At 37.4% G+C, this 15,895-nt stretch overlaps 1 protein-coding gene across 1 annotated transcript in view; it reads left to right on the top strand.

Moving 5' to 3' along the window:
* Positions 1–14,076, top strand: part of selenot2 (selenoprotein T, 2) — a 28,099-nt gene extending 14,023 nt beyond the window's left edge. The window contains exons 2-6 of the mRNA XM_067457861.1: positions 4,734–4,844; positions 4,936–5,062; positions 7,808–7,895; positions 8,926–9,072; positions 13,187–14,076. Of these exons, the coding sequence (XP_067313962.1) occupies positions 4,734–4,844; positions 4,936–5,062; positions 7,808–7,895; positions 8,926–9,047 (448 nt within the window). The 3' untranslated portion in view covers positions 9,048–9,072; positions 13,187–14,076. The remainder of the gene's footprint in view (positions 1–4,733; positions 4,845–4,935; positions 5,063–7,807; positions 7,896–8,925; positions 9,073–13,186) is intronic.
* Positions 14,077–15,895: the final 1,819 nt, after the last annotated feature.

Below are 15,895 nucleotides of genomic sequence, written 5' to 3'. Positions count from 1 at the left end.
ACATTTACTTTTTAGGACAAAGACTGCATGATGCAATTAACACTGCACTTCAAATATTAATGGTTATGAGCTTTAAACTTTCAGGTAAAATACATTATATTAGTTTAGTTTATATAGTTAAGTTAAAATGAAAGTGCTCCATTAGATTTTTCTTTCAAGTAAAAAAATTCAAAAAGAACTAAAAAATATTCAAAAGAATCATCTTTTACATACAGTACTATTAATTAAAACATTTAAAGCTGAAAATTAACATGAAAAAAAAATACACATTTCACCATGAAATCATGTAGTGAATTGTTCTGTGTGTAAAACAATCACCATTATGATCCAGAGCTATAATCTTAACTTTAAGGTTACTTTTATCATGTAAACTACCCATATACAGCATGTTATATGCATGTGTTTGGAACAGAGGGAATCACGGTCGCATTTGAAGCAGATATGCATTGCTGCCTAATGTGCCTATCATAAATCAAAGCACGAGAACGACAGGGGTCGAGCAGACCACCGGAAAATCCGACAGAATGGACAATATTTGTCTGTATTTGCAATACATGTGCCACGGTTCAGCTGCACGCGTCCAATGCTGCCTGAGCATAACGGGCGCACGGCTCCCGCTCTCCATAGGCAAAGCTTCTGCTCTGCCTGTGCGTGCAGTGTGAAACTGGCATTAGCGTTGAGTTTTTTTTTTTTACTTTTTCGCTGACGAAAGCAGAGCTGCGGAGACCAACTTCTCCATACTTTCATTGTTGGAGAGGGTTGTGTCGCGACTCGCGAAGATATGCTTCCCCCGGTCTGCATTTTCCTCAGACATACGTTCTCCTCCCACACAAAACAGAATTCCATTACAAATATGTAAAATTCCGGCAAAATCTGTGTTAACACTAGATTCCGTGCTAATTTGCATATTCTGCGTTAATATGGCAATTCCGCGATTCCGTCCGTGATTCCGTGATCGCGGAAATTATAGGGCCCTACTACTGTAACTTTGGGCAAATGTGCAATGTAATCCAATTTATATTCAAGCATGATCATTAAAAAATAGTAATCAAAAAATACCACAAGAGTATCACACCACAAAGGGTTGTCAGTGCTGCTTCATTTGGCATGAGGAATCAGCAGCATCAAATGCCCCACTTATTTCAATTTCAAGACCATACTGAATGAAATGCATTTCAAGTTCAATTGAAATTAATTGTGTCCCTCCTCCAACCACCAGTCTTGGTGGTCTTCATCCTCTTCTCCATCATGTGTCAGTCCAAACAGGGATCTAGTGTCCTGTGATAAAGATGCACGTTCATTGTAGGTGATGGACCAAGGGTTTCTAGCTATCGCATTTCAAGTGATGCCTACCAATCCTCCAGCAACCTTTCCGGTTTTGTTGATGTGCTCAAGGCAAAGATCAAATGGCACCTCGTTGAAGCCAGGGGTGGTAAAATTACTCAAAAGTTATACTCGAGTAAAAGTATATATACCTAAATAAAAAAATGACTCCAGTAAAATTAGAAAGTCCTCCATTCAAACATCACTTGAGTAAAAGTACAAAAGTATCTGATTTAAAACGTACCGAAAGTAAAAAGTAAATATTCAAATTAACTGTAAATATCAATAATTATGTAGATAAATTCTTTTGGGAGTGATATGTAATGCTTTAATTGAACAAAGTATAAGATTAGATACTGCAATTTAGATTTTTTTTAGATTTGCAGTTCATAAGAGACAAAGAAGCAGCTTAACGCAGTATAGGGGTTTGAAATGAACTTGAAATAGACATAACATCAAATAGATAGCTGCATCAAACAGATGATGAGCAAGATACTATTATACTAATTCAAAATGAATTAAAAAGCGATAACCACAATGACATATTACTTAAAGCAGCACTAGGTAACTTTTCAACCTTCATAATATATTTTCAAGACTCTTGTGATGATACATCGACTTACAATAGGTTAAATGACACGTCTGCCATAGCCTGACGGGGTCTGTATCGTTTTTAATCGTACTTTTAAACTTCGAGTTTCGGGTAGTAACCCGAGAACAAAAAGAACTACAAAATTCGACTGCTTTACGGCATATATGTCACTTCCACCAACACCCACACTTCCTTAATTTCAGACGTGCGAGCCCAACTTTGTTCGTCGGATAATATAGTCATGTCCGAAGAAGCACAGACAAATAAGAAAGAAAAGGTTTTGTTGGAGGAAAGCATTAAGAGGAAACGAATAACTGATCGGATTAAAGGCAGGACGAGGAACATTGGACCAGCGTTTTTTACATATTTTTACAACCCGCCCCGCACCCGCAAACCATTAAATAGACATACGAGGTCCGCAGGTTATGAGACGACCCGCGCATCACTAGTTCAGGGCTATCAGGATTGTCATGTCAACAAATGCACGCGCAATGGTATCCCCTGTTGTAGGATGACAGATGTTCCAACAGTAGGTGAGGAAATTATTTTTTCTCAACTGTAGGGGGACCCTGAGAGCAAAAGTAAGTTTGCTGCTTTAAAAGCCAAAAGCGATGAAACTATTTAAAATTTTAATCGAAATGTTCTCTTTTTTTGTTGTCACTCCCCTTAAACTCATTATGTCTATTACAACATTTCCACCTCCATATCATGCTGGACTAAAATCTTCCCCTGCTTGTGTCTGGCATTGTCGTTAACTGCAAATGTGAATCTAACTGAAGGAGTTGTTGTTGTCGTCTGTTGGGTTTCCTTTTTTCTTTTTCTTTTTTTTCTTCGGTGTTCAGTGTTTTTTTCTGTCATGTGATGGTATTGTCCATGTGTATGTAAATCTGAAAATAGCCTTGTTGATGCTAGAGGTCAGAAAAGAATGAGCCAACTGATTCAAGCTGATAGAAGAGCAACTTTGACTGAAATATCCACTCGTTACAACCGAGGTATGCAGCAAAGCATTTGTGAAGCCACAACATGCACAACCTTGAGCCGGATGGGCTACAACAGCAGAAGACACCACCGGGTACCACTCATCTCCAATACAAATAGGAAAAAGAGGCTACAATTTGCATAAGCTCGCCGAAATTAGACAGTTTTAGATTGGAAAAATGTTGCCTGGTCTGATGAGTCTCGATTTCTCTTGAGACATTCAGATAGTAGTCAGAATTTGGTGTAAACAGAATGAGAACATGGATCCATCATGTCTTGTTGCCACTGTGCAGGCTGGTGGTGGTGGTGTAATGGTGTGGGGGATGTTTTCTTGGCACACTTTAGGCCCCTTAGTGCCAATTGGGCATCATTTAAATGCCACAGCCTACCTGAGCATTGTTTCTGACCATGTCCATCCCTTTATGACCACCATGTACCCATCCTCTGATGGCTACTTCCAACAGGATAGTGCACCATTTCACAAAGCTCGAATTATTTCAAATTGGTTTCTTGAACATGACAATGAGTTCACTGTACTAAAATGGCCCCCACAGTCACCAGATCTCAACCCAATAGAGCATCTTTGGGATGTGGTGAAACGGGAGCTCGTGCACTGGATGTGCATCCCACTAATCTCCATCAACTGCAAGATGCTATCCTATCAATATGGGCCAACATTTCTAAAGAATGCTTTCAGCACCTTGTTGAATCAATGCCATGTAGAATTAACACAGTTCTTAAGGTTAAAGGGGGTCAACACACAGTATTAGTATGGTGTTCCTAATCCTATAGGTGAGTGTATAGTGTAGAGTAAAATAAATGCTGACCATAGTTAAGATTTTTCTTTTATTTCTTTATTTTATTTATATTGTCAATGTCGTTTATTTATAAGGTTTGGCATGCTGACCAGAAATATTTTTATTATATTTTTATAATATTTTGACAAACATTTTCTTTAAAACACTTTGACTTTGCATTTGCAGTCTGCAGAGCCAAATGTTATATAATTTCCGTTCTAGATTTTACTATGGATATTTATTTTATATATTAATATTGGTTTTATTAGTAATAAATAAATCTACCTCAGTTTTAATAAATTGTTCACCTGTTTGGGAAGTGTTTGTCATGTTTTGACAATGAAGGATAGTTTAAAACCACAGTTAACTGTCTGTTTTCTACATTTTCACTCAGAAGCAAAAATATGCCTTTAAACTTTAATAAAGATTTAATATTTATCGTGATATTTATTGATATGAACTGATATTGAAAATTATATTGTGATCATTTTTTTGGGCCATATCACCAAGCCCTACATACCACCTACCTAAGCATTGTTGCAGAGCATCTACACCCTTCCATGGAAACAGTATTCCCTGTTTGCTGTGCCCTCTTTCAGCAGGATAATGCAAAAATGGTTTAGGAATGGTTTGAGGAGCACCACAACGTGTTTGTGGTGTTGACTTGGCCTCCAAATTCCTCAGATCTCAATCCAATTGAGCATCTGTGAAATGTGCTGAACAAACATGTCTGATCCATGGAGGCCCCACTTCGCAACTAACAGGACTAAAAAGATCTGCTCCTAACACCTTGGTCCCAGATACCACACAACACGCTTTCAGGTGTCTGGTGGAGTCCATGCCTCGACGGGCTGAGCAAAAGGGGAACACATTATTAAGAATGTATAGGTCAAAATGTTGTATACAACAAGTGTTGTTCTATGACATGCATTTAGAAAATAGATGTAAATTTGAATTCCATGCTGACTTGTTTTGCGGATTTCATGTTCATGACAATTTCTTAAGTGATTTATCACTGCTATTTACTATGTGTTTGTTTTCAGTATATCCTGAGGGTACAGTAAGGTGTTCCAGGAGTACTCCCGGTCCATCAGCCAGCTGTACCCAGACATCCGAATTGAAGGAGAGAATTACCCTCCCAAACCCATCAACAAGTGAGAGTGCATTCTTCCAGATGTTATGGAATCGACCCTCTGTTAGACAGTGGTTTAGTACTGACTTTACTCGTTATGTCTTCTTCTGCAGATACTTAGGAAACTTCATCTCCTATTTCAAACTGCTTGCCATCGCTTTGATTGTGACTGGACAAAATCCTTTCCAAATGTTTGGAATGAACACTCCAAGAATATGGTCCTGGGGACAGGAAAATAAGGTAATGATCTTGAAAAAGCGCTTTGACTTCGTTTTATACGGTAGTCGAGGCTGAAGATAAACGTTCACTGTCACCGTGTCATAGTTGAACTGACACAAAGCCTGTTCTGAGGAATGAGCAGCATTTCAGAACCGTGACCACGTCATTCAGTTTGGCAGGCATAAATTTGCACAATGGGTACAATGGCGTATTGATTGTAAATGCCCGTGTTAAGTAAAATCTAAATTATGCAATTTTTAGGTGACCCTGGTTACATCAGCAGAAAAGTAGTTTCAAAGCTGGATGTTCATTTTAAGAAACAAATACGAAAACAAACTCTTTGTTGTTGTTTAGAAAAATGAGCACTAAGTCAAGCTCCATGAGATCACTGGTAAAATATTAACTAATAATATCATAGGCTAATTATAACCATTTAAGTAAATCCTGTTTTTACATTGTTTCCTGCTCAATATGCTTTTTTACTTTAAATATATGCCATATTATGTGTTATTACAGTCTTGAATCAAATTAACTAGGGTTTTCACATACCATGACATTTGGCCAAGAGGCACCTGGTGTTATTGATGCTCATCTGCACTGTAGGCCTATTTTATTAGAGGGTTGCAAGAATTATTTGACAGTTTAGTTGTAATTTAATGAAATAAATATATATATATATATATATATATATATATATATATATATATATATATATATATATATATATATAAATATGAAATATACACAGTGCATATGGCAAGTATTTACAGCACTTCACTTTTTGCACATTTAACGTTACAGCCTTTTTCCAAAATTTATTAAATTCATTTTTTTCCTCCAAATTCTGCAAACAATACCCCATAATGACAATGTAAAAGAGGTATGTTTATAATCTTTGAAAATAATGTAAAAATAAAAAACAAAAAAATCCCATGTACATAAGTATCCACAGTCTTCGCTCAAGTCAAGTCAACTTTATTCATATGCCGCTTTTACAATGACAATTGTTTCAAAGCAGCTTCACAGTGTTAAACAGGATGATATTGCAACAATTAACTAAAAACCTAGTAAATAAATATTATTTGGATATTTAGTTGAAAATATTAGTGTACCCGTTTTAGTTCAATACTTTGTTAAAGGTGCACTATGGAGCTTTCCGTCCACTGGAGGGCGCCTATTCAAAACAAATCGTAGTTTGATGACGCAACGTGTGAGCGCAGCATCTTGGGAGATGTGGTCTTCTCATGACAGCCGGTGGAAAATAGGACTCGGGCAGAAATCACGTTCATGCATGCGGTTATTAACGTTACTGTAGTGTAAAGCAGAGCAGGACCGAGTGTTATGGACCTGAGCACAGCTGCTGGAGCGATTGTTAAACACACACCCGCCTCGCGAATACCGGGACTTTTATTATGACGGGACGGGAGACATTCGCCGGTCGCCTGCACTGATCAGCTCTTCCGGTTATGATTTTGAGGTAATGTAGCTCTGTTTATCATATTAGATACATTTAAGTGTGTTCAAAACGATGTTATGACTTTACTCCGTGCGTTCACTTGTTCACACTGCTAAGAGTAAAGCGCTCCTGCGAAATAAAAGCCAAAACCGAGGGTAACGCAGATATGACGCAATTGATAGGCGACTACCTCAAATGCAATGTTAAAACGTCCCTGTCCTTAGTTAAAATAGCAATTTTCTCACAATTTACAAATAGTTGGAAACTTCTGGGATATTGTAGGTACTCAACTGAACAAAATATATAACACCTGCCCAGTGGTTTTTGGATATTTTACTGCAAAAATACTACATAGTTCACCTTTAAAGCACCAATTATAGCCTCAAGTCTTTTTGAGTATGATTGGCATACTCAAAAACAACCTTGGCACACGTATTTTTGGGCAGTTTCTCCCATTCTTCTTTGCTGGACTTCTCTCAAGCTCTATCATATTGGATGGGGAGCATCAGTACACAGCCATTTTCAGAGTCTGGGCTCTGGCTGGGCCACTCAAGGACAATCGCAGAGTTGAAGACTCTAGAAAGAGTCCTGGTGGTTCCCAACTTCTTCCATTTACGGATGATGGAGGCCACTGTGCTCATTGTGACCTTTAATGCTACAGAAACGTTTTTGTATCCTTCCCCAGATCTGTGCCTTGATACAATCCTGTCTCGGAGATTTACTGACAATTCTTTAGACTTTATGGCATGCTTTGTGCTTTGACATAACCCAATCATGTCCAATTAACTGCATTTACCACAGGTGGACTCCAATCAAGTTGTACAAACATCTAAATGATGATCACTGGAAACTGTATGGATCTGAGCTGAATTTTGAGTGTTATGGCAAAGGCTGTGAATAATTATGAATTATTAAATATTTTAATTTTTAATACATTTGCAAAGATTTCAAGCAAACAGTATTGTGTATAGAATTTCATGGAAAACAATACATTTTGTGAGTGTGCGTGTGTGTAAAAGTAAAATGGACTATCAAACTAGAAAATGTAGGTTGGAACTTAGTTGTGGGTGGGTTTAAGCAAACAAAATGATTGAGTCCAGCAGAGAGAAGTCTGTAATTTCACCGGAAGATTTTGATTAACAAGTAAAAGATGTTAAATAATTAAACTGAATCAAATCCACAGATGAATTGTTCACAGTAAGATCCATTACAGAGATGGGTCAATTTTAATTTCATGTCAACCTGTGTTTTTCCACTGTGTGCAATCTACCTGGAGGAAAGTTTCTTATGGTTGGTGTTCTGTTTTACAGATTTTCTCCTGCCTTATGGCATTCTTCCTTAGTAACATGTTGGAGACCCATTTCCTCTCGACAGGAGCTTTTGAGATTACATTAAATGGTAATGTCATTTGGACCATTCCCCTTGGAGAGAAAAAAAAAAGTATATACAGAACAGGCCAAAAGTTTGGACACATTACTATTTATGTTTTAAAAGAAGTTTCTTCTGCTCATCAAGCCTGCATTTATTTGATCAAAAATACAGATTTAAAAAAAAATATTGATATATTATTACATTTTAAAATATTTGTTTTTATTTATTTATTATACTTTAAATAATCATTTATTTCTGTTATGCAAAGCTGAATTTTCAGGATCATTACTCCAGTCTTCAGTGTCATGTGACATCCAGTCTATCACATGATCCTTCAGAAATCATTCTAATATTCAGATTTATTATGAGTGTTGGAAACAGTTCTGCTGCCTAATATATTTGATGAATCAAAGGTTCAAAAGAACTGCATTTATCCAAAAATAAAAACATGTTTTCAAATAATATAAATCTCCTTTACTATCAATTTTTATTAATTTAACACATCCTTGCTCAATAAAATTATTGATTTATTTCAAAAAAAGAAAGAAAAAAATGTACTGACCCCAAATTACTGACCAGTAGTGTATATTGTTACAAAAGATTTCTATTTTTAAAACATTTGCTTTTTTTTTACTTTTTTTTTTTTTTTTTTACTTTTTATTCATCAAAGTATTCCAACTTTGAAAATGAATTCTATTGGAATGACTTCTAAAGGATCATGTGACATTGAAGAATGGAGGAATGATACTGAAAATTCAGCTTTGCAACACAGAAATATGATAATTATCATTTAGAGTATAATTAATTGAAAACCAATTATATTAAATTGTAATAATATATCACAATATTAAATATTTTTTCTGTATTTTTGATCAAATAAATGCAGGCTCGATGAGCAGAATGTCAAAAACATTACAAATAGTAATGTGTCCAAACTTTTGGCCTATACTGTGTGTTTGTGTGTGTGTGTGTGTGTGTGTGTGTGTGTGTGTGTGTGTGTGTGTATGAACAATATATGTATGTATGTCAAAGATGCATCACTGTCTTTCTGTTTTAGATGTACCTATTTGGTCTAAGTTGCAATCAGGATACGTACCCAACATTCAGGAGCTTTTCCAGATCTTGGATAACCACCTTAAGATGAATCAGGTTGACAAGATGAACTTTGCCTCACCGTAGTGCTGTTGTTTTTGCCAAGAGACATGTGAGTGGTAAAACCTGTACAATGACATTATGTTTGTCACAGCATGTACACACATAGCAGCTGTTTAACAATCACTTTTGTTGTTGTTATTGTTGTTGTTGTTGCTTTCAGTACAGGTGTTTCCCTAGATTTACAGATTATATGCAAAACTTAATTATGTGATAATGATTTATCACCTTGTGCGATTTTGTGCATCACATTTGTTGTGCCAAAAATAAATCAACTCTGTTGCATTACTGAATAAGAGACAAAACTTAGCCAGTTGTCTTTATAACAACTCTTGCAAGAATGAGCCCACAGTCGATACATATATACATATTACAATATATACAATATTTTAAGATGGCAAAATTGTCCCCACCAATATTTTAGCGAACTACCTCTTGCTCCTATATGGATCGATTCCGACGGCCAGGACGAAACAAATTCAATGGTTGCCACCCGTCCCTTCAAATACGGCATCGTCATTTTTTTAAAATTAATTTACAAACAAAATGACACGTCCTGTATCAAACCATAACGGGACGCGATGCAGAAGATTTGCATTTGTGGCTTTGCTGCCAAAACGACGGAGTCTTGAAAACATGCGCTGGAAACTTGCACGTGAAGTGCGCTGGAGCGGCACTTCATTAGTGTGTCTCCTTCACTCGTTCCTGTGCTTCTCATTTACATCTGAGCGCGTCTCCTCACTTGTTCGTGTGCTTCTCATTTACATCTGAACGCATCCGTCCCTTTGACGCAGAATACAGCGGTATTGAGCATTTATACGGTTGATGGGCAAAGTATTCTTCAGTGCATTAAAACATTTTTATAATTTTAATAAATAGTTTATGATATTTTGAAGTGCCCACGATAACAATAACGTTCATATTCATTATCATGATATATCGCATTACCGTGAAAATCGGCTCATGTCTACTGTAGTTTAATCATTTAAATAACAGATTTGTTTTTATGCTGCTAACAGAAATGACGTGAAGTTGATCGATTTAGTCTCTGGCTTGATTCAGTGATGTATCAAGACGGCCAGTGGCAGGACTGACAGTTTTAAACGATTTAGAAAGAAAAGTCTGTGTGAACTTGAATGATAAGCTACACATCAGAACTCACTGATCCCAGATCAGGCATTAATGAACACTGTTACTCACTGTCTGTGGCGGTGCTGTAGAATCCATATGGTAAAGCCTGTGCTGCTGACATCACGACTGATAAACTGAATCCATTGTCTACTAATTCTCTTGGCAGGCAGTGTTGCCAGATTGGGTTGACGATTTCCAGCCCAAAAGCTCACTAAAACCCGCCCAATCCAAGAAAAAAACGCCCAAAATTTTAACTAATAAAATAATGTGATATAATTGTATTGCCATGTCAGTCAAGATTGATTAGCGCCATTTTATATCCTTAAAAACAAAATAATGATTTAAAAAAAAAAAAAAAAAATCCCTTGGATTTTTTTGAAGTGGAAACTGTCAAAATCATAAAATTAACCGATGATGACATATGTAGGCTATCATTTTCAGATGTCAACAGTTAGAATAAACTAATTTATGTGCAAAAAGTGCCCAATATATTTTCCCCGTGAATTTTAATTTGCCACGTCATTGAATTCACGCATGCGCTCGAGGTGGAAGGACATTAAAACAACGAACATGGCAGCTTTGAAAACTCCAGAACCGCCGCGGACAGAGAATACTAGAGTAAGTAAACAAACTCAAGCCCACGCTCTCGTCACTACCGCCGCCGCCGTGCTGAAGAAGCGCTGCAGACAGACCGAGTTTTCCCTCACACGTCCTCTTCTCTCGTTACCGCGGCGGACAGAGAATACTAGAGTAAGGTAGATGAGTAATCTCGGGCTGCTGGATATGTCGAAAACGTGGCTTACGTCACAGCCGTTCTCACTGCAGCGCGCGCTTACTGCCAAGGAAGTTGTAATGGCTGGCTTGTCATGACAGCACGCGCCCTCTCCACAGCGCACAGTTGTTCTTTACAACCATCAGTACTCCATTAATTTGCAGTTTAATGTCTATAATAATAGTATCAATATGTTGCATAACTACAGTCCTGTAATATTCAGGTAACAGCTGGAAAAAATGCTTTCTTTAAAAACACTTATCTAAATCTCAAAGATCAGATTGGATTGAATAATGATAATCGATTCAAGATCTTGAGAATCGGAATCAAATCGATTCTTGAAATTTGAATCGAAACCCAGCCCTAGACAGCATACAGTATATTTGAGTCATTCATCTGTGCTCTTAGAGTTGGTTAAAGAATCTTCGAGTCACAGGTGTAATCCATGTTTTGAGAGTTGGTTCACTCTTCCACTCATTACTGTATATTTCTGTCACTTTTGCATAGCGATCACTTGAATAGCTACAATTTCGTGCTAAAAACCTGTCATGAATGAGCGCGTCTCCCTGCTGATCGCTGATTGGCTGAAAGTACATGCTCGTTGGCGACATCAACACCTGCCAGCTGACTCTATGCTGGGCCTGTGTGTGTCATGATGACTGACCAGCCCAAATTTTGTCCACCCACCCAAACCCATTTTTACCCGCACAAATCAAATTCAAAACCGCCCAATTGGGCGAGAACCTGCCCAATCTGGCAACACTGTTGGCGGATAAAGCAGAGGAAGGTGCGGTAACCTTTCCTGTTATGACGTCATAACAGGAGAATTCAAGATCAGCTCATCTGGGCTCTCATTTGCTCAAAGGCAGAGAAAGATGGCCAGAACTAATTTTACATCGATCAGAATTTCTAGCCACTTGAGGAAAACATTCAGGTTAGGGGAACTCATATTAATGTTGAAAAACTTCATAAAATTAAAATTTCATGCCATGGGACCTTTAATATTTTTGAATTTCAGAGTTGTCAGTAAAGTGGTTACTGGTTCAGAATGACGGCTTAAAGAGACTTTAAAAAAATTAAAAAATGTCAATTTCCTCTCCCACAAGTTGTTCCAAACCTGTGTACATTTCTTTATGTTGAATAGACAGGAAGACACATACCTAACCATGGAAGTCAATGGTGCCCCCAAAGCAGCCTGGTTACAAACTTTCTTCAGAATATCTTCTTTTGTGTTCAGCAGAATAAAGAAACTCATACAGGTTTGGAACATCATGAGGGCGAGTAAATGATGACAGAATTTAAATTTTTAGGTGAGCCATCCCTTTAAAGTGCACCAATATAGGCTACTAAAGAGTTCTTTAGCACATCTATTTTGCCGCGAGTGTAGTCTAGCAACTATCAATAGACTTCTGAGCTGGAATAACCAAACTCTGGTCATGCCAATTACATTGTGTATAGAGTCGGAGGGTGGGCTTAACATAATGACTGCAGATTTGGGTGCAACTTGTAAACAAAGAACCTGGCCAAAGGTGGACTTTGAGTGAAGCTTTTTTTTTTTTTTAGCAAAGAATGGCAAATCATTCATTTTTAAGAAAGAAAAATGTGTTCAGAGTTTTGCTGACCAGATAGGGTGAAAGTTTAATCTATCAACTAGCTCCTCTTCGCGTTGTTCTGGTTGGTTGTAGTGCTATCAACTTGCGTGCAGAGCGAGTTTGAAAGACAACCGTTTATCCTGCCCCTCGGATTGAGCCCGGCAGTGGTGAGTTCCCAGACCCAACATCTTGATGTGGGTCTGGCTTACCAGGCTACAAATTAAAATATTTTGATGAAATCTGAGAGCTTTCTGACCCCTCAATACACAATACTTAACACTTTCTAGGCCCAAAATAGTAAACAACGCTAAAATCACCCATTTGACGCCAGTGTTTCAACCTTAATTGTAATGAAGCAAAGAGAATACTTTTTGTGTGCGAAAACAAACAAAAACAACGCCTTTATTCAACAATTTCTTCCCATCTGTCAGTCTTCTACGTAGTATAGGTTGGCCAGCTCCTGCATCAGTATCACACACATGCTCACGTGAACAGCTTCGGCCAACGGTAAACTGGCGTGCTGGCGTAGCTCTTTACATAACTCTGAAGCGCTGGACTGTATTTACTATGCCAAGAAATTGTTGAATAAAGTCATTATTTTTGTTTGTTTTTTGCACAACATGCATAATTCAACCCCAGAGCGGTATCAAGTGTCCTCTTCTCGTCTGCAGGTCTCCGGAGCCGTTTCTCTGTTCAGAGGGACTGTGGACTGTGGCATAATGAAGGCCTGCGCTGCAAACAGCACGCTGTGAGCGCAGACTCGATGCTCGGCCACCACACACACTCCTTCTAACCAGCGAGACACACCTTTGGATCAACTACATCTCTTTAGAGCATCACACATGCATTTGTAGAAGAGTCACAAGAGTGAAGTCACATTTATTACTGAATGCTGAAGTTAGTTTTTTTCCCCCTTTGGTTAGGGTTGGTCTGTTTGTAACAAATGCTTTCAACTGAAATTGAAGGGAATGTTTAATCTTTCTCGAGGGCAACTGTGATGTTTTCTTAATGTCTTTAAATGACCTTTAACATGATCATTTGTTTGCACTGGTGTAGACTGTACTGTACTTTTTGAATTAGTGGGAATGTCTGTGTACTGCAGAAACATGCAGTTTTGTTAGAGTGAGTTAGATGGGGGATTTTTTTATGCTTGAAGTGGTACTTTTTTCTGTGTTTTTCACAGGTTTGCTGGTTAGATTCATAAGTACTGCATGTGCTTTTTGACGGAATTAAGGCCAGATCTTCCTCTGTTCTGCTTAGACTTTAAATGTATGCATTAGCACTGCCAGATAATCTGTGGATTCTGCTGCAGTCGTGTAATGATGGTGGGATTGAGAGTGTTGCATATCAAAAGATGTGAATGGGAATTCTAAAGACACCCTCTATTTTTCCAGCTCTCTATATACATATGGTGGCAAGCAATGTACCCTCATGGTTTAGTGTATCTCTGTGAATATGTAACAAAAATGATACCGGTAGTTGGGATTAAGTTGCATTGAGAGAAGTATTATACTCTATTTCACAGTGATGGAAAATAAAGAATCAAATATATGTGACTTCATTTATTTTCATAGTCTGTTTTTGTTAACACTTTAATTTAGGGTCCAATTGTCACTATTAACTAGTTGCTTATTAGCATGGATATTAGTATTACTAGGGAATTGGTTGTTTATTACTGCTAGTTCTTATAAAGCATTATTCTGCATGACCATATTCTATCTACATTAATACTACCCAATACTGAAACTTTACAACTAACTTAATAATTATTAAGAAGAAGGAATTATGCGTTTGAAGCAAAAGTCGTTGTTAACAGTGAGACCCTAAACTAAAGTGTGATCTTGTTTCCATATACATTGATCAGGCATAACATTATGAACATTATGTTGGTCCCCTTTTTGCTGCCAAAACAGCACTCCACTAGAACCCTGAAGGTGTGCTGGCAAACCAGGAATCAAACCATTTTTGCTTTCTGGCAGGGTGAATTTATTCTGTTGAAAGAGGACACAGCCACCAGGGAATACCGTTTCCATGAAAGTCTGTACATGGTCTGCAACATTAGGTAGGTGGTACGTGTCAAAGTAACATTCACATGGATGGCAGGACCTAAGGTTTCCCAGCATCACATTGCCTCTCAGGCTTGCCTTCTCATAGTTAGTGTATCCTGGTGCCATGTGTTCCCCAGGTAAGAGACAAGCATGCACTCGGCCATCCAAGTGATGTAAAAGAAAATGTGATTCATCAGACCAGGCAACCTTCTTCCATTGCTCTGTTGCCCGGGTCATCACGGACATCCCGACTGGTCTATGCAGCCCCATACTCCACAAACAGCGATGTGTATTCTGACATCTTTCTGTCTGAACCAGTATTGAGCAATTTGAGCTACAGTAGCTTGTCTGTTTGATCGCTCCCCACCAGCATCAATGACCTATATTTGGTTTTCAACAAAATTTGAATATTTTATAATGCAGCGTACTGGATAATGTTAAAATCGGCATGCAACTAAAGTTGGAGGGTTTTTTAATTCCCTATTGTGATGCAGTAGTGTCCAAAAGAGATGTCCGGAGGCAGTGTTGGGTCACTAAGTAGTTTAATTAAATTAAATTACTTTTCCCTTGAAAAAGTAAAGTTAGGATTACTCTTTATTTATTGTGTAATTTAATTGCAGTTACTTCACAGGTAATTGAACTAAATACTGTGTATAGACTAGAACAATTACGTATAGCCTAATACAGTAGGCCTTGTTGAATCAACATTCAAAGACTAACTTTAAAATGCACGTTTAATGCATCCTCCCTCCTCACATTTGTAATACTTCGGTCAGTTAATAAGAATAACTGATGATTTATGTATTTGAATGAATTAAAACAGCCATTCCATGTCTATCCTTGAACCGCTTAACTTAAAGTTGATAGGATTTGGAAAGTAATTGAATACTTTTTGGAGGGAGTAAATTTGTACAGTAATCTACACTATTGAAGATGTAATTTGAAACTTGTAATTACTTTTTTAGAGTAACACTGGTTCCATCTAATTATTTACATTTAATTTTATATTTTTATTGTGTTTTTCTCATAGCTGGACCCAGTTTGAATACATATAGGATGGTTTTGTAGCAGGTTTTCAATCTTTTAGATGTCAAGGATCCCCAAATATGATCACCTTCGTGTAAGGGACCCCCATTCTAAAAATGAAAACACACATATTGCATAGACACAATTTATACCATGAATAATTATTATTATTATTTGGAAATTTAGTTTCTATTAAAGGTATAGTTCAGCCATAAACTGGAAATGTTGTAATCAATTACTCACCCTCATGTTTTTCCAAACCCATAAGACTTGCGTTCACACAAATTAAGTTATTTTTTATGAAAT

The sequence above is a fragment of the Pseudorasbora parva genome, chromosome 11, assembly GCF_024679245.1.
Source record: "Pseudorasbora parva isolate DD20220531a chromosome 11, ASM2467924v1, whole genome shotgun sequence".
Lineage (NCBI taxonomy): Eukaryota > Metazoa > Chordata > Actinopteri > Cypriniformes > Gobionidae > Pseudorasbora > Pseudorasbora parva.
Note: the sequence above shows the minus strand (reverse complement) of the source record. Positions and strands in the feature narration are given on the sequence as shown.